The sequence below is a fragment of the Hesperophylax consimilis genome, chromosome 7 (assembly GCF_061612785.1).
Source record: "Hesperophylax consimilis isolate HC1 chromosome 7, BYU_Hcon_1.0, whole genome shotgun sequence".
In the NCBI taxonomy this organism is placed as follows: Eukaryota; Metazoa; Arthropoda; class Insecta; order Trichoptera; family Limnephilidae; genus Hesperophylax; species Hesperophylax consimilis.
In genome coordinates, this window is record NC_142842.1 from 1,722,282 (window position 1) to 1,750,235 (window position 27,954).

The following is a 27,954-nucleotide window of genomic DNA, read 5'->3' on the forward strand; positions in this document are numbered from 1 at the left end:
TACATGACGCCAACGGGACTCGAACCCGTGTCCATTCGATTTCCGGTCGAAAGCTCTGACCACTGAGCTATGGAGGCTTATCTCTTACCCGCGAAATTATTCAATATATGCTAGTGTTTCATTCAACAATTACTGCTTGTTACATTTTTTTTCACCATTTTTTTTTGCACGGACACGGGTTCGAGTCCCGTTGGCGTCATGTATTTTTTATCAGGAGATTTTTTCAATGTGGATGAGTGTTTCAGGCGAACAATTATTGCTTATAAAAATAATTGTTATCCTTTGTGCTATGCATAAATAAAATCTTGTCTTAAAAACATTAATTTATCAAAAAAATAATAATTAATATTTGACAAGTTCAAGTATTTCACCTAAAAATGTAGACAATTTGTCTCAACGCCATCTAGTGAGAGAGTTAGCACTTACAATGCCTTTCTCATATAAAATAAAGTTGGTTGTTCTCAGGTGAAAAAAAATGTAACAAGCAGTAATTGTTGAATGAAACACTAGCATATATTGAATAATTTCGCGGGTAAGAGATAAGCCTCCATAGCTCAGTGGTCAGAGCTTTCGACCGGAAATCGAATGGACACGGGTTCGAGTCCCGTTGGCGTCATGTATTTTTTATCAGGAGATTTTTTCAATGTGGATGAGTGTTTCAGGCGAACAATTATTGCTTATAAAAATAATTGTTATCCTTTGTGCTATGCATAAATAAAATCTTGTCTTAAAAACATTAATTTATCAAAAAAATAATAATTAATACCTTAGTAATTTTTATTAAGCGTTTCACATGAAAATCTGGAAAATGTCACTTCGTGTAGGTTACACGTAAGTAGATACTTACCTACTAATCGCATTACCGGTATTATCACTACCATATAAATGCATCTCGCAATATTGACTACCCTTTCTTACAGCGGTGGAGTTATGGAAACCAACTCTCGTCCATATAATAATTTAATTTTCCTTTCAACTCTTTTCGGCAACTAAGGGATTAAAAATCTGAGCCGAGTAATACGTTTCGACACATTTTAAAAAACAGCTGATAGTACATTACCTTTTAGCTACTGAATTTCTTTTTAATTCGACTACACTAAAACTTGTAAAAAAATTTATATCACAAAAACGACTCCAAATGTGATGTGGATTCTCCAGTTTCCCGCTTGTACCGCTAGTTTCCAGACACGATGTATATTATCTATACGGATATTTTCTCTTCAATAAAAAATAATCTCATGTGTTGCAAGTTATATATTTCCAACATCGAGATTTCACGGCGGCGAGATCAGAAACAACACAAATGTCATTTTTTAAATTGTCTACATTCTTTGATAAATTGTGGAAAATGGCTGATTTCACCGGCCGCAAGCTCTCGCTGGTCCAAGTATAGTGTGGCAAACGGAAACTGACAATAATAACAAGTTAACTTGTGTATAATAAACTGTCATAATAGCTATTATTCAGCCAGGTCGTGTTTATAATTGGCAGACAATGCAACCAGTCAGGTGGTCAGATGGTCAGGTGAGGTAGCCACTAATCTTCTTATATCATTATTAACCAGTTGTTTCACATAACTGAATTAATAACAGAACTTGAATTGAACTTTCACGGAACTTGAAAATGAAATTTTATGAATTGTTCAAATTCTATGAAATAATTAACCCTTGTGTCTACCATGCGACGAAATGATATGATGGTTGGTTATATGATAACTGATAACAAATAACATAGTGCGATGTCTGTACGAATGTGGACGAGTGCAAGCGAGATGGAATGCTTGCAAATCTTATAAAAGGCGATGCACGTTAGTTGTGCGCGCTCTTTTGCTGCAAGCAGCTCCCCAGCTAAATATGAAAATTCAGAAAAAATAAAGAAAAGTAAATTCCTATATGTGATTGTAAGAAGAAGTAATTGCCGCAAGAGGCGCTGTCAGTATCTGGCATTCAGGTAGTAAGGTGTTGGTTCTAGTTGGATAGTTGAACAGAGCGCAGAGCGTCAATGAACCCGCAAGGTGGAAATGCAGCGGCCGACCGTTTCGGCCTAAACGGTGAACAAGAGACCAACACTTTCGTTCGACCGGTAAAGAAAGCGCCAAACCCCTTCTGCCACTGCCTATTTATTACGTACATTATTATTAAACTGCCATTTGGAGCCGATTCTCTCCGCGGTCAACTCTTCACTTTCAATGTTACTTGTTAATTCGAGCAAAAAAATACACATACATTATGCAGTGTCATATAATATTGTCTGTCTCCATATCAACACCCATGTATTGTGGATCTTTATCGTCTAAGATAATGGAAAGTGATAAATCTTAAAGGCATCATTCCTTTTTATACTAATGACGGTCGTTTTTACATACGTCCAGTTTCCAGTTGTGGAATTTCGATTTATCGACTGTCGGATAAAATCTCACAGCGGGTTCCAACTTTTTCCATTTTTCAGATGAAATTGTTTTTTTTTTATATGAAACTCACGCGAAAGTCCCATTGGGAGTATGACACCCCCCACTGGGAGTATGACATTCCCCACTGGGACCATTGGGAGTATGACACCCCCACTGGGCCCACTTGGAGTATGAAATCCCCCAGTGGTCCCACTAGGAGTATGACATCCCCCACTGGGCCCACCGGGGAGAGTATGACACGGCCCAGTGCGAGCGTGACATACCTCATTGTGCCCACTAGGAGAGTGACATCCCCCACCAGCCCCACTAGGAGTATGACATCCCCCACTGGGCCCACTGGGAGTAGGACATCCCCCGCTTGACCCACTTGGAGTATGACACCCTCACTGGGTCCACTTGGAGATTTTGAGAGGTGGAAGAAAGGTTAAAAAGAAAGAAGACGGTTGTACCAGATTCTTCAGATTTTTGTGAACATAGCAAAAATCATTTGAAGTAGTGTTTTAATACGGAATAATACGTTTATTAAACTTATTAATCGGAGATGTTTGGGGGCAACAAATGCTATCTTTATAGCTATTTGGTTTGTTTATAGTTTTTTACAAAGAAACAACTGTTGAAATGCGTTATCCTTATCTTGGGCCAAGCAACCTAGTTACGTAGTTAGGTAAGTACCTGCATACAACGAATGCGACAGTGTTAATAATAATAATAATAATAATTGGATAATTTGTATAGCGCCGTTTTTGTGAAAAATCACCTCAAGGGCGCTGTACAATTTATTTCCTAGGATATACATTTGTTATTTAGACCAACTGTGCCAGCACGAGGTTCGTCATCCGTTCAGGCATGTGTCTGCCGCCAATATAGCGCTGACATGTGTCTGCTGCCAATAAAGAGCGCTGACACAACATAGACAACAAACCTTGGCAGCACCGCTGTGACGCTCGACGAAGACAGAAGATGGAGACTCTGCTGCAAGAGTCCTAGGTAGCGAAGGAACTGTACCAGCTGCTGCAGGGAGAGAGACTACCCCGTCCACCAACTGTGCCAGCACGAGGCTCGTCATCCGTTCAGGCATGTGTCCGCCGCTAATATAGCGCTGACATGTGTCTGCTGCCAATAAAGAGCGCCGACACAATATCCTCACATAGATAACAGACCTTGGCAGCACCGCTGTGCAAAATCACCTCATCCTAGTTTACCTTAGTCTCTCCAGTCACCTCCCAGCCTTTCATGCCACCTAGTGCATCCTCTCGACCCTTTCAGACTCCTTCCTGGCTCCAATACATTCTTTCTATTGTCGTGATCCGACGATTTCACACCTCTGTCTCAGACCCTTAGGGCTCGCTTATCGCAGGCTATCATAAGCAAAATCTTGAACCAAAGATAAAGTGAAGTTTATGAGTGTCATCTGTAACAAAATACATAAACAAAAACAGGAAATAAAAAAATATAAACGATGTGACACGAGAAGCAGTATTGTCAAACTATGTAACGGCTACTTGTCTAGATCATATCTATATAATCTAATAAAAACTATAGCAGACTTAAGATCATGCGACGACCAGTGTTTTTTGATATAGTGTCCTCTGCGTGCAGTTCTATCTTTTATAAGCATAAACTTTTTAATATAAGTGTGTTTGTTGGAAGTGACTTGCCAGGTAAGTATGTTTTGGTATCTTTTCTAAATAACAAATGTAGATCCTAAGAAATAAATTGTACAGCGCCCTTGAGGTGATTTTTCACAAAAACGGCGCTCTACAAATTATCCAATTATTATTATTATTATTATTATTATTATTATAAGAGAGAGGGAGACCATTTAAATCTGTTCATGCGTATGTGAAACAAAAATAGCTGACCACTACCTAATTGCAACGACGATTCATTTCCCTACCTACGATAAACACACTTCAGACAAATCGCACACTGAGTACTATACTGAACTCCCCGAAAAAAGGTTGAACTATTTATCTCAATCACCGATTGGAATGAAATGCTAAAATTATCAGAACCAAACATTTTGTATGAAGAAATTAAATCTAAATTTAAAAAAATTTATTATATAAGATAGCTTCACAAAATTAAAAACTAAAAACTATCGGAATCGACATACAAATTGGATGAATGAATGCCTCATTCAAAATATACAAATACGAGATACACTTTGGTGGGAATGGAACAACTCACCCAACAACAAAAAATATGAAATCAAATCAAAAATATAAAAAAATATTAAACAAACTAATTTAAACACAAAAATATATACTATAGCAGTATATTCGATCACTGTTTCAAAGATATTAAAAAAATGGAATTAAATTAATAAAATTTTAGGAAGGAAAGATAAATCCGGTTGTGATGAAGTGATATCAGAATATTTCTTAAAGTCTAAATCGACAGATGTAGTGGCAAAAAATTTTGCAGACTTCTTTGATGACGGAGTAAATAAGTTATTACATGAATGTAATATCCGAACGTCTGATATTTACCTCATTCAATGTACCTACCAAGAGCAAATACAAAGCAAATTGAATTAATTATCGGAGGTATGAAAAATTCCAAGACACCAGGCGTGGATTTAATTCGTGTGTATGATTTAAAAAACATGTAAAATTACTTAGTCCTGTAATTACCCACTTAACTAACAGATCAATTGACACGAGCCACATTCCTGATGAATTAAAATATAGCATTGTAAGACCTATCGTCAAAAATGGAAATCACTCCTGAATAAATAATTACAGGCCGATTTTCATACTACCTGCATTGGAAAAAAAAATAGAAAAATATATATCTATTTTTAGATAAATATTTTAAAAAAATCTGATCAAAAAAAAAGTTGGGATAAATTGCTTGAAAATTTTTCTAATTATATAAATTCACAACTTAACTCTAAACAAACATCCCAATAATTAAAGTACTTGAAATCATAGGAATCCGGGGTAAACTCCTCTTATTCTTCAAAAACTATTTATCAAATAGAAAAATGAGTGTGAAGATTTTAAATACAATTAGTAAATCAAGATATATCAAATCAGGAATACCGCAAAGGTGAATTCTAGGTCTAAAGTTATGTATGTTATTGTTGTATATATATATATATATTTATTTTTTAAAACAATATTCATGTACACATAAAAAAAGTGTCAATTTTTATCTGTACATCCATTTGTACATGTATAATAATTTTATTTATCAACGGGTATACGTGTACATGATCACTACATTCCAAATTAGGAATTTTGTTATGACTAGTCACTACCCCGCCGGCACGTGACTTTTGAGTGTGATAGAGTTCTATGTTATATATTCAATTTTTCAATTAAGTCCAAAATCCTGTATCTAAATTTCGCCAATAAACAATTAGATAATGTTAATTAAGTGTTAATCTCAAGTGACCTACCAGGTAAGTATTGTACTGTATATTTTCTCCATAAATAGTTAAGTAATAACATAGATCACTGTAGAAATGTATTATAAGTTTGTACAGCGCCCTTGAGGTGTTTTTGCACAAAAACGGCGCTATACAAGTCATCCAAGTATTATTATTATTATGTTTGGAAAATTCGATTTTGCTGATGTTGTTTAGTTCAAAAATTTTTTTTTTCTAAAATTCGATTTTTTGTATGAAAATTTTCAAAAAAAATTCAGTTTGATTGATCAAGCTAAAATTACCATCTTACGAAATAAGTTTTTTTATAATATAATTTAAAATACAAAAACTCATTTTATTTGTTAGAACTACTTAAAGTAATCAAATACATCGAAAAAAAACAAATGCTTTTCGTTTATTTTTTGTGGTTATTTATTTATTTTATTATTTAAAACTATTGTGGACTACACTTACCACTAAACAATTTTCTGTAGGTACCTACCTATTTTGTCACGTCTAAAAATATGAGATCAGAAAAATTAACAGACCTGTAGACTTGCCTTTAACCCATATTTCAAAATAGGTATCTCATTTAACATTCAAGGACGTGCTAAATAAATTACAATTATTACACTTTGGCATTATGATTATATAGCGCCTTCAAATAAATTAATCGTTTATAATACTATATGGTTCACTGTATACATCATTAATACAAAACTACACTGAGAAAACGTTGCTAATTTATTAAAAATCTGGTTATATTTTTCGTATTACTGTTAAAAACAGGATTGCAAGACCACTAACGAATGAATAAACAGGTTTCCTAATAAACTGTTGGTAATACACGAATATGATATTAGGATGTTGGAAAACGTGTTAATAAAAATTATAATATTCTAACATTTTGTCAAGACATTTATTAGGAAAAGGACACATACATGAACAAGCGTTCCGATATATTCTGAAGGGACTAATATTTTAGTAAGAAAAGGATTGCAATCACGATTTTAACAGGACTTCAATAAATGAATCATTCTCATTTTTCTCCGTGTACCTTTATGTACCGTAGGCATCTACCAACATAGTGTAGGACCAATGACATTATAAAAATAAGAGATGCGTTATATTCATTCTAATGTAGCACCGCTTAGGAAAATGATAGCCATTCAAATAGAATGTGTGAAATAGCTATACGAACGACCCGCTAAAGTATGTCCACTAGAGTTTAGTTCATTGAAACTAAGTGGGAAGTACTAAGTGGGTGCGGTATGAAAAGGAATTTCATTTCATTAAAGAAATTCCTCGAATAGACACGATTATGCAATTAATTTGAATGTCTCTTGAAATTTCGATTGGGTGGAAATGACGTGAAACATTGTCGGGTAAATTAAAAAAAAAAAAAACAAAACAAAAAATCGCTTACGATTTAAGAATTCACGATTATGCATTTAACATCTTTAAAATTTTCTACTCAAATTCAAAGCGGGTTTGAACCGAAGTATTTTTTTTTTGTAATTTTAATTGATTATCATTGGTAACTTTTATTTTATTTATAAAATTAATTACATTGCAGTTATTAAAAACATGTATATAAGCAATAAATGTGGTTAATTTCACTCACGATAAGTGAATAATATCAGCATTTAATTAAGTGCTAGCGCAGACCGTGAAAAATCGCGGGATATTATAATTGTAGGATTTGTGAAGCTTTTTTGTTTCATTTTAAGTTAAAAAATATCCACATTTCACTTTCATAACTTAAAAGTACATATTAAAACTAAAATCTAAATATAATTGTTTACTACCTTTTTATGAACTTACATAAGTACATTTTAATTTAGCTCGCTGATCTTAAGAGCAAACGGTTTTTTCTTAAATATATCATCAATTTTCTTAAATATAACAGTTTTTTTTAAATATATGCCATCGACAAACTACTGAAAAGTAGTTTATTGGAACTTTTCTGTTTTTTTTCTGTATTTTATCTTATTATTTACTATAATATATATTTTTGTCTTGCTTTCTTTAAATAAAAAAAAAAAAAATCTATTTACTGATGTCGAGCTATATTGGGAAGGAGGTTGTATAAATATGTGTACAACCCCCGTGGCCTATGTTTCTTTTATCACTTTCAGTCTTTGCTGAATGTGTGTATACTTTTATTATGTTGTCTTGTGTAGTGTTCATGTACTCGATGTTATTTTATAAATGTTGTGTTCGTATGTATATCCATTTTGGATTTTGTATGATTAATATACATATGTTATGTTCGTACAGTTTTCTGATTTTCAGTAATTTCGTTTTTTGTTATACTTTTTTGGTGGGGGGATCTGGTTTATAATTAAAAGGTTTTTTTGTAACTTTCTTCTGTACTATTTTTAGGTCGTTTAAATATGTAATGTATGTGTTTACACATATTTAAATTAAATAATTTAGATGTGACTGGATGAAACTAGTATAATCCCCTCTTTACTTGTGTTAGTAGAAGATACTGAAGTTATTTTTAAAATATTGTCAATTTTAGAGAGGATCAGAAATTTACCTTACGAATTCGAATGAAAAAAAAAATATGTCAAAAATAAATACGCATTTCATATATGTACAGAATTATTAATTAATAAAAATAAAATAATTGTCTGATTTTCGGTGTATACCTACTTTATCGCTTGTTCAGACAATCAGTTCCAATGTTCAAAATGAGTCTTAAATTTGAAAGAAATCCATAAAATTTGAGTTTCAGTGAATCTGAAAATTTCAACCAGAAATTCATTCCCGCAGGAATAACTAGCACACATCGTTACAGATAAACGAAATTTGTACTTTGACCATTAGAATTTTAAATTCAGGAAGCCAGGCTCTGAATGATGTCTTTTTTATGAGTAAATTTATATCTACTAAAATGTGATAATGCCATGAACGGTTCATCTTTCCGATGTATTACCACATGGCCGTTAAATTAGAAAATAAAAGAATAAATATGTATCAAATAACTCCCACGAGAGACGGGAGACCAACACGCGCGCGCCGGCATAATGTTTGAGAAATAATATTGTTCAACATTCAACACTGTAAACAGTAACAGGCAGCAGCCGCTCCTCCATACTTCAATTGTGTTCATTAATTCAGTCATTCAGTGGCCGTCTGGTCGACGCCCTAAACAGACGCGGTAAAATACCGGCCATTCGATGAGGATGTTAGTACAGACAAAGTGATTTCATGTCGATCATTCCTTCGCGAATCAACACGCGAATGTCGCTACTCCCCCCGATCTAATAAGTCTATTCCGCTGACTGGATCCAGGGGGGGTCACCGGTCGCGACCCTCGCGTAGTCTCGCGACGTAACTCGCTTACAATCTCGCACTATCGCGCGAACGAGTAGAACGCGCCGGTTGACAATAAAAAGTACCTATTCGATAATATTGTTATCTTCGTGAAGTTTTTCCCTCACCTGGCAACTTATTTATAAAGTAGTGTTTGTTGTGCTGCGTTTTGTCTATGAGTGCGAGTTCTATTTTTGAAAGTTTTAGTTTTGCGCGGCGGTGATTCGAATCTCCGTCTCGGTACAATTTGGCGGGCTTTCAAATGCGGTTGAACTGTTTATTCTGTGAATGTTGGTGACTCGTAATGTTGAGCGAATTTATTATTCCTCGTCCTGTCGTCTACGCGAGTGAATCGCGCGAGAGTCATAATATCTTTTAGGGATAGCGTGTCGGCCTCCGGCCGTATCGACAAAACAATGATAAGACTCAGTTCTACGAGTTTAGTTTATTCGGAGTTTTCTCGCGATCGGGTCATGTCGTACCAGCCAACCAATATCAATAATCTTTTTAACCTGTCGCTGGATGAACTGTTATCGGACGCGCAATGTTGACCCCGCACAATGTGATTAAGCAGTGTTTTTAAAGAAGTGACAACATCGTGTTTTGATTTATAAGTTGCAATGTGAGCGTGGATCAAGATTGGTCTTCACTCTTATTTTCAAGTGGACAGCGAGTGGATACGAGAGTAAAATACTTTCAGCTGTCGTCGGTTTTGATTTATAATTGAGTAAAATACTGTAAAAATTTCAAAAAAGCCTACTGTGAGCGTGTTTTAGTGAGTGATAGGAATGAGAAATATTCTGAATACTTCAGTGAAATTCGTTTGCATTCATCACTGTTGTCATTGTTGTGGTTCTGAGTGAAAATTGAGTAAACGACTGGATGATTCCCTTTAGTTTTCGACGTTGTCTTCCACCTTATGTGGTTTTGAGTGAAGTTGGGGTACATTTCTGGAATGTTTTCAACACAGCCCGTCTTAGTGAAATTCTCATTAGTTTGAGTGAAAATTGAGTAAAAGACTCGATAATAAATTCTTGTGTTCATCGCTCATTTTGTGGTCAGATGATCGGAATGTTTTCAACGAAACCCAAGATGAGCGTGCGCAGCTCTAGCGAGTTCAGCGAGATCGAGGAGTGCGCGGAGCTGGAGTACGACATGTGGGATGGGCAGTTCGACTTCGTGGGGCCCGAGGGTCGCGGGCGGCCCGCCCTGGCTTCGGACCTGTCCGACGGCCTGGAGGACCTGTTCACCGGGGGCCCTCTGACCCCACATCTGAAGCAAGGCACCAACGGGGGCAAGAAGACTGTGGCCCATCAGTGGTGCGATAATCTCACGGGACAAGTAATTACCTACAATGTTTATATATTCGTATAATATTAGGTATGGAGTGTACCATAAATAATATTGTAAAACACCGGAAAACACAAGTCTGACGTACAAATAGCTCGAAAAACCACAGATTTCTACAACTTATTAGATATTTATTTATTATAGTAATAAGAAACAAACAATACTAATTTTGGCTGTCTGTAAGTTAGTTATTCTAATTACAACATTCAGTAGAATTTGCTTTGAATTGAAGTGTCCTTTTCAAAATTGCAACTGATTAGCAACACGAATAATTGAGACAAGCGATAAACCTAGAACTAGAAAATTGTTTTATTTTAATTAATTAACAATTGTGTACTATTTCTTTTCGAATCATCAATTAAAATCTAAATTCTGAACTTCTGTCTAATTTGTCTCAAAATAGTATAATATTTATATTATTTAAAAAATTGTTTTTGAAAGGAAAAATGATCCTGAGGCAGATATTTTATAAATACTTTCAACTTTCGAAATCCCACAATTAGTATATCCCGTAATTTTTCATGGGTCTGCGCTGGTGCATTATAATTATGCTTATTGTAACTCAACCTAATAACCTAACCTTTTATAATTTATAATTTTAGCGAAAAATCCAATCATAATTGTAATTAATCAGAGCGCTTCCGATGTCGCTATTAAATCACTTCACAGAATTAGCTTGATTATTTGACGTTATCTATTTTGTTTGTATACTATTTTAATTTACTTTCAGGTGTTTTAAACCAGTTATTGTACAAAAAACTGAATGCTAGCGTCTTGTGTATATTTACCACTAATATAACCGGAGGCTAAATCAAGTTTCGCGAGATGCAATGGTCTACCCACCGACATCAGCCCACACTTTCAATATACGGACTAGATTAATTATGTAAAGCAACCATTTCTTTTACTTATTTTCCCTTATCAATTGAAATTGTTGTAATGAGGCGTATGTGTGGTAAAACCATGTATGATCGCGTGAGAAATGTGGAGATCCGCAAAGAGTGCTAGACTGATGTAAGCGTAATGAGTAAGATTAAGAAAATAACGCTTAGATGGTTTGGGCATGTAGAGCGAATGAGCGAAGAAAGGAGTATAAGGAGAATATATGATGCGAATGGTAGCAGAGGTCGGGGACGCCCGAGGAAGACATTGCACGATCAAGTGAATCGGATACTTGAGTCGGGCCATGTCAAGAGTCAATAATAATAGAAGAGTATATATGAGAAGATGTATGAATGTGAATGAGGCAAGGAGTGTATGCCAAGACCGAGTTGTTTGGCGGTTCGTCCTCTCTGCCTACCGCTGCGCGGAAACGGCGTGTAGGTTATTTAGTTAGTTGTAAATTTAAAATGGCTACACCGTATTAGAAAATGCCTATACACAAAACAAGGTTCGTAGAAAATGGATTTATGTTTTATTTAATGTATCGGAGGGTAAATACCTGGCTATTCACATATGGTTACCAGATACGGCTTAAGCCATCTCAAGCATCGATTCCGAATGACGATGCTGAGAGTATCTACCACCATGTGCGACTATTTGTATGAACACAATTATTCTCAACACTTTCCCTATCTCCTTGTCATGATAGTTTGAAAAAAGAAACTTTCAATTTGATTTTTTTTTGTCTTCAAAGGTAATAATAAAATAACAATAATATTTTAATGACTTGTATAGCGCCGTTTTTATGCAAAATCACCTCAAGGGCGCTGTACAAATTTATAATACAATTCTACAGTGATCTATGTTATTACTAACTATTTATGGAGATAATGTACAGTACAATACTTACCTGGTAGTCACTTGAGATTAACACTTAATTAACATTAACTAATTGTTTAATAGCGAAATTTAGATACATAATTTGCAATATACACAAGGCGCTAATAATGCATCACCAATGCGTAAATAACACTGCACTCCTGGAATTTTTCCCTTTTATTCCAAAAATTAGTTTTAATATGATAGTTAGTATAATATGTATTACTGACGTATTATAAACAAATCATTGCAACTGCATTCAAAGTTGTTTGACGCCACTTGTATTGCAGTAAATTCAAATTTCGCAGTGTAAAATGGACTTCTATCTACGTCACGACTTTCTAGCCCCCCCCTCGATGAGCTAACCTTGTTAAATATATTTTCTACGATACTTGATACAAACATACTAAAGTACCTACTGGGGTAATATAAACGTTATTTTAGTACATATAGTCTATGTACTAATGGTCGAGAAAATTCAAAAGAAATTTTTACGATACCTCTATATGAGAGAGTTTGGTTTTTACCCATGGCTGTTTCCAACAGCATTTATCTCGGGAATGCTGAATATCTGCAGCCTTAGTTCCAGACGGGACGTCGCATTATTGTTGATGGCTTACAAGCTTCTGAATGGTTTAGTATCAATTCCAGACATTCTGTCAAAAATAGGACTTTATGTCCCGGATAATTTCACGAGAGGCCGCCAACACAGGCTTTTAATTCTTCCCAGGTCCAGAACTAACTTACCAATGGTGATGCCCCTGGGAAGACTCACTAGGTTAATTAACTCCCTTCCAGCTAACTTGGATATTTTCCATATGTCCTACAACGACTTTAAGCGCGAAATATTGTATTTGTTTTAACTGTATACTTATGTATAATTTTTTTCCATATTTTGTTTACCGCTTTTGCATATGTTTTAACTGTATACTTATGTATAAAATTTTCTTCAATAATTTGTTTACCGCTTTTGCAATGTATTGGTTTTTGTACTGTTTTTGCAAATAAATAAAATATAAATATATTTATACTCGATATATATTATTTTATTACTATAACGTTAAGTCATGTGATTAGTTTATCGCCGCATTTAAATATGCACTCAGATTTCTCCAGATTACAATCACATTTAAACAATCAATAAGTTGGAGCTATTTGATAATATTGAATAATCAGCCATTGTTAAGATTTATATAACAAATAATGCTATAGGAAATAGATTTATCTAATCGTTAGATGCATGGCATGATAGGAACACGTTCAATTGTTACGGTAATATTTCACTGATTGTATCTGAAATTAGAAAAGAGATGCATGTGTACAACTTTAAACAACTCACATATCTTAGGACGGGTTGTTTCGGAGAATTTGAACAATTCATCAAATTTCAACGTTCATTTTCGGGTTCTGTGAAAGACTTATTCATGTTCTGTTTTTATATTATCGTAGGCTAGTTGCTTGACAAAACTGAAATAAAAACAGAACTTGAAAAAATCTTTCACAGAACTTGAAAATGAACGTTGAAATTTGATGAATTGTTCAGATTCTCCGAAACAACCCGTCCTTAGTATGTTTTCCATGGAACGCTTTTTGCATATTTATTTTATTGTTCAGTAATTTGTAGATTCCATTTAGAGTCTTAGGGCCGATATTTTTGTTGCTGTTCTTGACAAGTTTGGTTGGAAACAAGCTGTTCTCTATATTCCAATAAATACTGGCCCATAGAGGATTCTATGATTATATTCCTATAAATAACGGCCTATGGAGGATTCTATAATTATATTCCTATAAATACCGGCCTACGGAGGATTCTATAATTACGTATATTCCTATAAAGACCGATCCATAGAGGATTCTGTAATTATATTCCTATAAATACTGGCAAATGGAGGATTCTATAATTATATTCCTATAAATACCGGCCTATAGAGGATTCTATAATTATATTCCTATAAATACCGGCCTATGGAGGATTCTATAATTATATTCCTATAAATACCGGCCTATGGAGGATTCTATAATTATATTCCTATAAATACCTGCCTATGGAGGATTCTATAATTATATTCCTATAAATACCGGCCTATGGAGGATTCTATAATTATATTCCTATAAATACCGGCCTATAGAGGATTCTATAATTATATTCCTATAAATACCGGCCTATGGAGGATTCTATAATTATATTCCTACAAATACCGATCCACAGAGGATTCTATAATTGTATTCGTATAAAAACCGGCCTTTGGAGGATTTTCCAGATTCCTCTAAATTAATAATAATTCAAGCAGATCATTTAAATGCTACACAGCACAAATTTTCCCCAATTCTAGAATCCCGTGAAAGAAGAATCTTTGTAATCCTATGTTTTTTTTAAAGTTCTACTAGATTAGGAATAGTTTTTTTTCCTGACAGCTATTTCGTATTTCGAAAGCATTGTCAATGATAGATCTGTCAGTCTTTCATTTCCAATGACCTTGATCACATTTTCGAAGAAAAGTAATTTATTCCTATTTCCTCCACAGTTTTAACATTTAAAGTGCCAAGTGTGAAAACCTTTCAGAACTTTTGAACATAATCAAAAAATGATTCGATTTCAGTGATACTATATATTTTAAATCGAATCGTAGTGAACATCACGAGGGATTAAAGTCAAACAACGTTATCTACAAAACATAAAAATAACACTTGAAACTCTTGGTCTCAAAGTCATACAATATATTTATGTACATATGTAATTCAATATATTGAAGTAAATTGGTATGTTTTTTGTAGATAACGTTGTTTGACTTTAAGCCCTCGAATTATTGGTATTTTTTTGTTGTAGATAACGTCGGTTGACTTAAAGGCCCTGATCACTAGTTGGTATCACTGCTGTTCCTGATGCCCCTCGATACGGTTTTTCCATATTCCTATGAGATTCTTATACTGATTTCTGTATCCAAATGAATAGGGGTGAGCACACGTTGTTTCGCAGTAATTCTCTGGATAACGTCTCCACGACTATTCTATAATATGAAGTTAGCTTCAGATGGCGTCATGACATTAGTACCACTGAGTTTGAGTTAGCCGGTTGCGTGTTGAACTTCTCACCTTATCCTATCAGCCTCGGTTGGTCACTGGTCACTGGTCACTGGTAGGTATTCACGACAGGTGTTCAATGGAGATGATATAAGTTGAAGTAGAAATGATTATCGAGTTCGAAGATTAGACATCATGGCGTTTGAACTGGTGATACATAAAGATACGTGGAATAATGGCCAAGCAGGAACATGTATAATGGTATTCTGTAAAGTGATAGCCGTATCATTGGTCTTTCCATCCTCTAAATTAAATTGCTAAGTGGGAAGACTGGATAAGACAAGTTGGCTTCCTTCAATCGGCCCTAGCCCAGAAAGTTTGTATAGAGTAGTGTTTTGTATTATATTGCTTGTATCTTCCAGAATGCGACTATTACATATTGCTCAGTAAAGTTTAACCTTCAAGCCAGTTCCCACAGTTCGTATTTTCAAGTTTAGTGTAGTTTCCCACATTTGCAGATTCGACCCTACAATAAAACAATTCATTGGCCTGGTATTTTTATAAACATATTGCCTTGTTTGTATCATTTATGATTTAAGAATTGGTGACATTTTACTGCAAGCGGCGGCAGTTTTCAAATAGAGCTGTGCGCTATCTATTTTATGATGACCCTAGTTAAACCATTATGCCTAAAAATATTTGCCAATACCTTTCCCACCCCTGTCCCATAGTAATAAAAACCCCAAATAAAGTTTCATCTCCCTCAAAATAATTCCTTTAAAATATTTCTATTGTTTAAGTCACGTTTGTATCATTAAGAATAGCTAAGTGCATTTTATTTTATGTTAAGAATGTTGTTTGCCAACGAGCGGGAGGAACATCTTATTTTTGTAATATGTCCTTCAAGAATTTAGTTTAAATACAGATACCTCCCAGAAAAAGGGCAGTATTCATATAACTGGTAGGTACAGACGTACCTAGGCAGGAGACAGTATTGCAGTGTTGCTATAACGGGTAGGTACAGACGTACCTAGGCAGTCAGTCGTGAGATAATTACTAGGTTTATGTAAACCTATGGAAAACTGAAGAATAGAGGAAACTAGACCTTTATTTCTTTCAGTTTAAGTTTTAGCAGAGGAAAATAAGATCCTCTGCAAATATATTGTGAATTAATAAATTTATATGTCAAGAAGAAGAAGTGTTTTCCTGCATTCCATCTGACGGCGTGTTCTCGTACCACGATAGCAGAAACATTGCTAATACAGACAGGCACGTGAAAAATTGCGGGTCATTATAATTCAGATTCGTGAAGCTTAAGGTTTTCAATAGAAGAAATTAACCTTTCGAATGTTAATGAAACTTGAAATATTACATTCATGTCATTATAAAAATACAAGACACGTTATATTCGAATTAATAGAACAAAAATTTTATTCCACGTGTGAAAAGGATTTAAAAAAAAGTCATTTAAATAATATTCATGTAAACGGGCCACCAAAGTATGTCCACTGGACCTACTTCAGTGAAACCACTAATTTATCTAAGCATCTGTTAAAAAAAAAAACAAATACCGCATTATCAATTAATTTATTTTGGTACCTACTTCATCGCTTGTGATTTAACTTATCATTATCAATTTTCAAAATTAAATTGAACTTGAATAATTTTCGGCAGGAATACGTGGGGATATTTCACATTACGCGTGCACCGACAACCTAAATTTGTATGTTTATTAATGTAGGTATTCCATACATAAAGTTAACTAGTAAAAAATCACATGTACGGATGTCTTTGGTAAGATGTTTTGTGTCACATGCAGGCACTTGGTGTGGTTGACAGTATTTTGGATCAGCCCAAATGTCGGAAAAAACATTAAACACTAACCATTCCTGTTTATTATCATCCGCGAACGCTCTCGGTGATTGCTGTGAGAAAGAAATACCTAACTTATTTATAGGGACCCGACACTTCACGTTATTCTTTGAATAAGTGTTTATTTTTCGGCAAAAGCGGTGTTTGCAGCAAAAATTGACCAAAAGTCATAACGTACGCGGCTTTTTTAATGTAAACTGCTTTCCATTTAATGGCTTGTCAAAACCATAGGCAGAGAAATGTGTATATAGAATTTATAATACTACTCTATTATATTAAAATAGCAGATAATCATCTGTAAAATACGAAAATTTGCGTTATTTGCCCGAAAATTCCGAATTTCGCGTTATTCTCATGAAAAAAAGCACTTTTTTCGCGTTTTCTCCAACGCGTGTTTCTCTGGTCTCTATTTATTTAATAAGTTTTACGTTTCAATTAATATAATAATGTTATAATTACGTATTTAATGTTCGTAATTGCTTGCATCATTAGTCCGTAAGGTGAAATACCGGTTAAATAATACATATATATTTTTTTAATTATTGTTATGGAAGCAGTACTACTTGCACAACTCGCTTACACAAATAAGTAAATTAAAAGTTTAACCATTAATGGAAAAATGTGGTATTTTTACCTTCATCGTTTACCTTATGTGTGTTTAACATGTTAATCTTAAGCATAAGTAACATGTCCTTCAAAATACACATAAAATGTGTTTAGAATCATACCGTAACTTACAAAGGAAGTCTATTAACTTGTGGATTGGCAGTGAAATACGGATTATATTCTAGCCTAACCTAACCACCTTCATCCATTTATCTATTACTATACTATCCGATTATATAAGTTCATGTAAATATGTAGGAGTATTTAGACCAGCTGTAAAAGCAGTAAGATATTATTTTCCTAATGTAAGTAAACAATGTACAAAAATATTAACTGTACTGGAGATAAAAGATACTCATAACGTAATTCTAAAGTCAGAACAAGTTGTGTTCGGATTATTCAGAAGCTGATTTCGATCATATTCATTCATCTTAAAGTTACTAATTATTTCTAGGGATATTATGTTCTTTTTGTCACACACATGGCTCGTTTGACAGTCATAGTCATAAACCGTAGGTCTTTTGGTAGATATCTGGCTTGCTCTGTTTAGCTAGCTTTACCGTAAAGTTCCATTTGACATTACTTTTAGGAGATTTATGCTTTGTTGTCATATTAAGGAACGTAGTTTTGTCGTAGTTCTGTAATTCTGATAATGTTTTTTCTGGTTTTATCTATTACTAGCTGAACTTTCAATAAATATAATATCAATGTATTATATAAATATATATATCTTGTGGAATAAATTAAATGATAGTGAAAACCCTATCAAACTCCGTTGCATACCTTAGTACAAACAGAAGCTACAACAGACAGACGAGGATTGTGACTTTGTTTAAGATGTGTATTTTGGTCACAAAAAGTGTAATAAATAAAGAAGTTATTACTAAAAATTTTCTCTTCCATCTTTGTACGGAGTCTTGAAAAAGAATTGAATCTAGAGGGTCAATGAAAATTAAAATGGATGTATTAATGGCCATATTTTGAAATTAGGGTTGTTATTTAGTTGAGACAGAATCTTCTAATAGACTCGTTTTCTCTCCATTCCTTTGCCCCTGTTATTTTTGGCGAGTTTGTTGCTTGATGTACGCATTAATAGTTCTGTTCTTTTGAACAAGTAAATTTTCCTTTGTAACTAAAATACTCGTTGGTCATACTTCATACGGTTTATGACCCTCCAAGTTCAGAACATCGACCGGAGAGCATTCACCTAAAAGCTGTTCAAACGTGAACGAAAACAACATTGATTTGCAAATCCAATTAACTTAACCTATAAGATACATTATTATTATCTATCTAATAATTATATCTTTAGTTCTGTTTTTGTTAATACTCTCCAGGGCGCATTATAACAAACATACACTCAACTACTAAAACTAATTATGTACTATAAACAAATTGTAACTGCTAACCTTATTCGTCGTTAGTTAAAATAATGTATTGTAGATATTATATGTAATTTCTTGATGAATGGGTGGGAAATTCGAAACAGAATGACATTTATTCCTAAAGTATATAATATATGTGAAGATTAATGTTTTGACGAAAATGTTTTATTATCTAATAAATGTAGATAATATTTATGATCGAATCTATGATCTGACAGTAAACTATCTACAAACAGAAGTGGTGCCATCTATAATCATAGAGACTCTTGAATATTTTCATGAAATATTTTATTACATAGATGCATGTTGTATGTATGAATTGTTTTCCTCTGTGATATCAATCTGAATATTTTCCATTTGGTTAATAATTAGTATGGGGAGATCAGGTGGGAGATAAACTCGAATCTTAAGTCAAAATGCAAAATGTCAGCAGCCATCTTAAAATCCCGGAGTTCTCGGTCGATATGGTGCAACATTGGTATAGATGAGGTCAGGTCAGGCGGGATATGAATTCGAACCTAAAGTTGAAATTTCGGCAGGTCGGCCATATTAAAAGACTAGAATTGTCGACCGATTTGGTCCAATTTTTTGTAGGGGAGATGAACTAGAATTTGATGTCAAAATGCACAATTTTGACAGCCATCATTAATTTCTTGACTTCTGATAGTAAATTCTCGTAGTGAATTTCTTAATAAAGTCGAAATCAGGCTTAATGGGTCTCGCGAATTTAAAATGAACGGATAGGTATAAATACGTATTCACATTAATGGTTTTTATTTTGGTAGGAAAATTAGCTGGTAGCATGTGAGTTTGAGAGTCGAAAATAGATATAAATGCAATTTACCTTTCAGAGAAATAAAATATTTCCGTCTCTCTGTTCGACCATTCCATCAAATACCCGTGAAAATGTTTACTTATTTTGAAATTTCAACATTACCAACGCAAAAATCAATTTGACCTTTCTACGTTAAATTTCTTCACAAAAGTACACAAACAAGTAACCTCCTCCATTGGTGACAACTGTTTGATGGGACTTATGAGTGGTGAGGTAATGTCAACACAACGTCTTGTACTTATATCTATTTCGTCGTCATTTATCTTGGCACGTTTTGTAAAAAAAAAAAATTCTGCGATCTACTCGTACCAAGTATAATTAGCATTACGCTTGGATGCGCCGTTGATATATTTGTCTTTTGGCAGAACAAACTAAATCATGAGAGTGACACTGACCTTCACACATAAAAATAATTACGCACTAGCTTCCTTGAATAGGGAGGGGAGGGGGGTATTTGAATAATGATTTCGAAATCATTCGAATGTTTGTTTTCACATCTATACTAATTTTATTTATTCTTATCTTACGATTATTAAGTTATTTATTCAAATTCGATTGTATCTACCTATACATCATTAGTTTGGAATTGGATATTCACCAAAAATACAATTAGATTCGTGGTTGAATTCCATTCTAATAATATTATGAATCAAACATAGTAATTTCGATTGCGGAAATTATTTTTCTGTGATTGGTTGTAACTCTGGTTCAATGAACTCGGATTTGTTTTGAATTTAAGTGTCGTGTTTTCCGTGTGTATTTATAGTATCCCTTGATTTTTCCGTGTATATTTATAGTATCCCTTGATTTTTCCGTGTATATTTATAGTATCCCTTGATTTTTCCTTGTATATTTATAGTATCCCTTGATTTTTCCTTGTATATTTATAGTATCCCTTGATTTTTCCGTGTATATTTATAGTATCCCTTGATTTTTCCTTGTATATTTATAGTATCCCTTGATTTTTCCGTGTATATTTATAGTATCCCTTGATTTTTCCGTGTATATTTATAGTATCCCTTGATTTTTCCGTGTGTATTTATAGTATCCCTTGATTTTTCCGTGTATATTTATAGTATCCCTTGATTTTTCCGTGTATATTTATAGTATCCCTTGATTTTTCCGTGTATATTTATAGTATCCCTTGATTTTTCCGTGTATATTTATAGTATCCCTTGATTTTTCACCGCTCTGGACCAGTTCAAAATATTTTCTAACTTTAAATGTACCTACCCACATTAATTATAAATGCAACTATTAAAATGATAAAGATTTTCTACTAGTCTACTAATTAATCGTAAGATGAGGTTACTAATAGAGTCATTGTTATTTACCCCTGACCCAAATATCATTAAATATTTACTTTATACAAAAAAAAAATAACAGTCTTACGATGCCGTTAGCTGTTTGATTTTATTTTATTTACAGTTTATTAGTTTCTTTAGTGTTTTTATATCACTGGATTTAAAAAAATGTCTTGTAATATTTGTTTACTATTATGATTATAAAGGAATCGTACTAATAATGTATCCAATCAATTTTCACTCATATAGGTATTTTAAATGTTAGTTATTTCGTAAAAATTGGTGCCGGTAGCTCATTCCACATAATATGAGCCCAGCCTGATCTCCAAACTCAAACCTCAAGAAGAACATGGAAAGCAATTTGGATTTTTTTTAGACTAGATGTTTTTCCCTGTACACTTGTGATATAATGTGCGAGACACTACGTGTTTAGTAGCATACAACAATAATTATAGATATTCAGAATCGTGCAAAGAGAAATTCAAATGCAACAAGAATTCAGGATGCACAATACAAAATACTGCACACGTTGAACGGTTCAACTAAAATGAAGATGCAGTAGGTATGGCACAATGCCTAGATTAAAAAGATGTTAAACTTTAATACCTATGTATGTATAGCATAGATAGAACGTAAATAACTTTCTTATCTGCCAACGTGGTGTGCTAACTGACTTTTATTTTAGAAACTGGTTTTATATCTTTTTACAATATCTAATTTATCCACGATATTTCAGCCAGTCTTTACAAAACTTATTTTTATTAATCATTTTTTTGAGTGAAATCAACAGTTTAAATGTGGTTGGTTTACACATGTGAAATTTACTTAAATTATAGATTTCCTCACTACTAATACATTATGGCTGTTACTAATAAGCCGGTTCAAATTTGGTGACATAAAGCCAATCAAAAAAACACCATGGTAATAAGTCATGTTTTTCACTGTTCTGACCTTACGCGCCGCGAATATTTACACCATGTTTTTTACTAAGATGTATTTAACAATTAACAGGTAATGTGACACAAGACTCCGAGATTCCGACTTTATTTTAGGGTATTGTCTCGTCTTAAATATAAATACAACGAGAGATACTCCATAATATAGTACATTATTACGTTGAATGTAGTTTGGTTTATAGTTGGGATATGAATGCATTTTTAATAGGGTCTTTATATGTATTTTGGTTAGAATTGAAGATATTTATAAAAGAGAAAATGTTATTATTTATTTATATTTGAACATGGTGCAAGCATTTTGATTTTAATTTGTTTTAAATTAAAAATATTGCACGAACGCGTGTTCCGCGTCAATTCTATTTAATAATTCAGGACAGTCAGTAATGTTTTTACGACTTTATAAAGCAACATCGCATCTGCAAATTGTCTACATACACTCAATGAATCAAATTGTCTACATACACTTATGAATCAAATTGTCTACATACCCTCATGAATCAAATTGTCTACTTACAATCATGAATCAAATGGTCTAAATACACTCAATGAATCAAATTGTCTACATACCCTCATGAATAAAATTGTCTACTTACAATCATGAATCAAATGGTCTAAATACACTCCATGAATCAAATTGTCTACATACACTCAATGAATTAAATTGTCTACATACACTCAATGAATCAATTTTGAAAAATACAGCTGCGTCGAGATAATTATTAAATCTACTGTGCAATGTTGTAAGAAATGTACAAAATGTTTTTTTTTCTGAATCGATTCAATTTTGTTTATGTGTAATTCATAAAATGGAGACCACACAGTCGACGCAAACTCTAGATGACTTCGTACATATGCAAAGAATATAAAAACATTACTTGTTTATTACAAGTTTAATGATTACTTTAATCACAGCTGCAACTATGTAGGTCCACCAAGTCTCATCTGGCCACCATGTGTTGGATTATATCTAGGAGGGGAAAATCATTGTTTCATTAAATAATTTTTTTACCATCACCCGTACAGCCCAGTCCCGACATGTGGCTTTCTAAATGCGAGCTGACGTTGATTCATACAACTGGCAGTATGGGTAGGGTGGCACTGTTTACATAGGGGAATATTGAAGCACATATTCATAAATTCTTACTGGTAGGTGAATGCAATTTCTAAAAGTGATGTGTGAATTAACATTCATATTTCATGTTTGATTTAGAAGATAAAAAATGTTTGAATTTAAGTTCTCGTAAAAGTGATTGGGTGGCTATTTTTAGACTTTATATTGGGGTGTCGTCATATTTGAAGTAAATTTAATCATTAATTTTCGGAATAACTTTTATTGAGTAAAACCTCAAATTGTAATATTTAAATATTGAAGACAACATTAGTGATTTTTTAAACGAAAATCTGAAACAGAAAAATCAGAAAAGGAAACGGTCACATCTGGGACTCGAACCCAGGACCCTTGTCTTTCCGGGACAATGCTCTACCAACTGCGCTAATGTGACCCTAGGGTCACAACTGCGCTAATGTGACCCTAGGGTCACATTAGCGCAGTTGGTAGAGCATTGTCCCGGAAAGACAAGGGTCCTGGGTTCGAGTCCCAGATGTGACCGTTTCCTTTTCTGATTTTTCTGTTTCAGATTTTCGTTTAAAAAATCACTAATGTTGTCTTCAATATTTAAATTTAATCACTTGATTTTTTTTTAAATTAGTCTATTTAAGGTTCTTTCAACATTCATTCGTCATACTGTGCTGACATTTCAAAACATTTTGATAACATTTCATTAAAATGCAAGGCAATTAAAATGAATATTGATTACGAAAAGTCAGACGCTTTCTTCGTAAGCAAATTTGATAAAAAAACTAATAGAAGTGAATAAGGTTGGAAAGAAAATGAAAATCCCCTTTGAAATAATGCGTTTAAGATTTTTTTTTGGTATGTCGAGATTTTTGGTCCTTCGAAAAAGATTAATGAAATTTTGCACACTTGACGTTCAAAATTAAAGGAAAATTACTGTCTACGTCTTATTTAGAAAAACATGAAAGTAACGTAGTAGGTATATCTTCCGATTGATTCGCATCGATTATGTCTCTTTCGGCGATACGTAGGTGCTTTCTCTTTAGTGTGCCCGGTTGCACAAACTATTGTCCCTTCGAATTGCTCCATGCACCGTTTAGGCAAGCCAATTAGTCAACCTTTTATGTTTACTGATTCGATTACCGACACTGAAGAGAAAAACCGATAGAACTGCATTGTGGGCATGTCCGCGTGCTGGAAATAAGCACAACTTTTCCCAGCTTCTGTTCAAATGAGATTATTTTTTATTTTGTTTTGTTTGGTTTTACGCCTAGCTGTGCTTTTACATGAATTATAAGAACAGAATTTACCTAGTGAGCTATCGAAAATTATACAGTTTTTATAGAATTAAATAATATTAAACTGTAAAACTAACTATGTAACAATTAGTAAAACATGTTACAGTAACATAAAATAAAATGGTATAAAAAATATATTAATATAAATAATAAAATAAAATAGAACAATACTACATATAAGACAAATCACTAAAACTACATTACCAACGCTACTATAATTAGTAGGATTGGACAAAGTGCTGGTATAGTCAGTAAATATTATATAAATAGTACACCCAAACTTGATTCCCAAATGCATCCTATTGGTTAGTGAGTGTGTCTGATAGTTGGTTATGTATGTATTGCATAAGAATGTTACAATTTGTCTTGTGTTCCTAGTTTGCACTAGGAATCTAATAGTGGCGACGATGGCAGGGCTGTCAATTAAGTTGATAATAACTCTGTGTAATACAACTAGGTCTGACATAATTCTCCTGTCAAATAGCGTTGCTAGATGCAATGGATTCACCAAACTGACATAATTAATTTATTCAATAGGAATTATGAGCCTAAAATTTATATATCTAAGAAATTTGTGCTGAACTCGTTCTATCTATATTGTTTGTGTGAACTTTATACAAAGGGGACCAAATGGATGAATTCCACGTGACTTCTAACTTATGAAATGTAGAGCGTTCTCGTACAATCTAAGGAACAGATTATCATTTACTGGTCTGCCTAGAACCTACGAGTCGAAAGGTCCGAATTAAATTGGTTACTTAACTTTCTTTCATATCGGTGTAGATCACACAGTTCTATAAATTATCTGCTCAGTTCCTATCGACCATCTTGGCTAGCTGCGGCGACCGACTTCTAGCCGCGGCCGCGTCAGAAAGAAAGTAATTGGATTACATAAAAATATGTAATTAATATATTATTTGTAAAATATATCTATATTTGTTGCGTAGAAAAAAGAGTATTGCAATGCCAATGGGCTCTAATGTGATATTACCTATAATGATATATTATTGTAAATGAAATGATTTCCGTTGTCTTTTTTCTAATGTATTTAAATGCGATACGGGAACTGTACTTTTATTAAGTACATAGTCAGTCAATATTATATTAAGTCACTTAATATCTTAAAAAGGCCTACAGTACGCGATGGTGTATGACTATCTCTTAAGGATAACCCCTAAGAACGCCGGGTACACGTCTGATAGTTTCTAATAATTGAGGGCTGGATATTACAAAGATGCTAAAGGTTTAAGACGAAGCTTAAAGGTGCTAAATCACTAATTTGATTAATCTTTATAACGAATTGGTGTACATTATGAATACCAAATAATATGCTTTAGATAAATTAAAGGTTTTCCTATCGTTTCGCTTGAGTAGAATACATATAAAAAAATAAATTACTCAATAAAAAATATAAATGTAAACTACTAAATAATATATTTTTAAAATAGAAATATATGAACACGTAAAAGAATCAACTTAAAAATATACAGTATTATAGCTAAAGATTATCTGTGACAGTTTTACTTAATTAACTTTTTTGCTTTCTTTTTATTTTTGTAAAATTATTTACAAAATAAATAAAAACCAGTTTTGTGCTTGAAATCGAACGTGTCTAGACTTCGTTTGTCAAGCTATTTTAATGCCTATCACCTACAATATAAGGTATACCAAGAAAATACACATTTTTGGCTTGTAACTTCCTCTTAAGCACAGAACCAAGATATTAAATAACATGCATTTACTGAAAAACTGTTAATTTTATGAAAACGTTCACAAATATGTAAGTTAAAACTTAGTTTTGTCTACTTTTATTATTTACTAAACCCACACGAAATATACACTTAATATTAAAATTTCATTTTAAAACCAAAAAGAATTAGCTATATAAACAATTTATATGATTATTGCCTTCTCTATAATACATAAAAATAAGCTGCTTTGCACAATTTGAAAGATCAAACTTTTACAAAAAAAAAATTGACTTAAATTAAACACCTTATTTATATTTGTTTGTTTGCAGAATATTTATAAGTGACTTAAAACCGGCGGCGGCCGGCATAGTCCAGTGGTAACGCATTGGACTGCCATTCCGAAGGTCGCGGGTTCGAACCCGGCGTGCGCAAATAAATTTTATTTGGTTAATTTGTGTTATTTCACAATTAATTAATTAAAATAATATATAGTATATTTGCGGCACGTTCCAGAGTGGAAGATACTACCAGTATCGCCCTGGTGTAAGACCACCATTCAGAATTGAAACGTTGCTCCAAATGGCTTTAGCCGTGTTTAGTGACTAGATCTGAATAGCCAGGTACTTCCCCACCTTCCTCTTTCACTTCCCCACTTACCTTCAGCCTCACAACATCCCCCAATTGGGGATGCCATAGTCTCACTGGCTCCAGACGGGTGCAGTTGGGACTCTTGTGAGGTATTCACTATAAAAAAAATTAAAAAAAAATAAAAATACAATTCCGTAGTACATTATTTTGATGTATATCATGAAGCTTAGCCAGCGTTAGCAATGTAGTTCCCGAAAATATATTTTTACGACTTTATTACAAAACATCGACTTTTCTCTACTTTCTGTAAATATAATATCCATGCATCATAAATGTTATTATTTTTTAATGATAAGCTAATGTTTATAAGACAAGGTTTTATGCATAGCATAAAGGATAACAAATAATTATTTATTATAATTATTTCTTATAATTATTTGTTATCCTTTATGCTATGCATAAAACCTTGTCTTATAAACATTAGTTTATCATTAAAAATAAAAATAAAAATAAAGATAATGTCATGTCAAGACATTTATTTTTTATAATATTACAGAAACCGTTTAAGTTCCCACCACACATGTGTGAACTATAACTATACTGTGCATAAATACAATCCGCGTTCTAAAAGCATTTCGTCCCAAAATAACTTATCGATTCCAGCGAAATTTTCCTGTTTATGCAATTAATACATTATTCGGTGCAGAGTCGCAATTCGCGGGCGGATTCGATGTTTTGTTTATCGATGAAAGTTAACACCGGCTGAAGAACGAGAAAACCTTCAAGTTGTGCGTAGGAAGTGATGTGTGGGTGTTCTGGGTATTGATTCTCCAATCCTGGCCGCTCGCAATCGCCGTCGAAATTCTACATACATTGCTCGACGTTCTTATCCTTGAGTCTCGTGAAAGGTACATACTTACATACGCTAAACGTCAAAAGTCATTCCGCTCGAGTCGAGTCGAGTGGAATGACTTCGTCGAGAATTGAGTCCCTGATAGTTAGATATTCTACGTCAGTGATGCCTGTTTAATGCCGTGAATCACGGCTGCCAACATGTACACTTGAAATGTTTCCTTAACCACATTCCCGTGCACTTTAATTC

At 33.5% G+C, this 27,954-nt stretch overlaps 1 protein-coding gene across 5 annotated transcripts in view; it reads left to right on the forward strand.

Moving 5' to 3' along the window:
* Positions 1–27,954, forward strand: part of nuf (rab11 family-interacting protein nuf) — a 220,132-nt gene that overhangs the window by 169,642 nt on the left and 22,536 nt on the right. Inside the window, exon 1 of one of the 5 annotated variants that reach the window (XM_089633101.1) lies at positions 8,911–10,451. The exons of the other annotated variants lie outside the window; for them this stretch is intronic. Within the exon in view, the coding sequence (XP_089489227.1) occupies positions 10,173–10,451 (279 nt within the window). The 5' untranslated portion in view covers positions 8,911–10,172. Of the gene's footprint in view, positions 1–8,910; positions 10,452–27,954 lie in introns of those variants that run through there. 5 annotated transcript variants of the gene reach the window in all.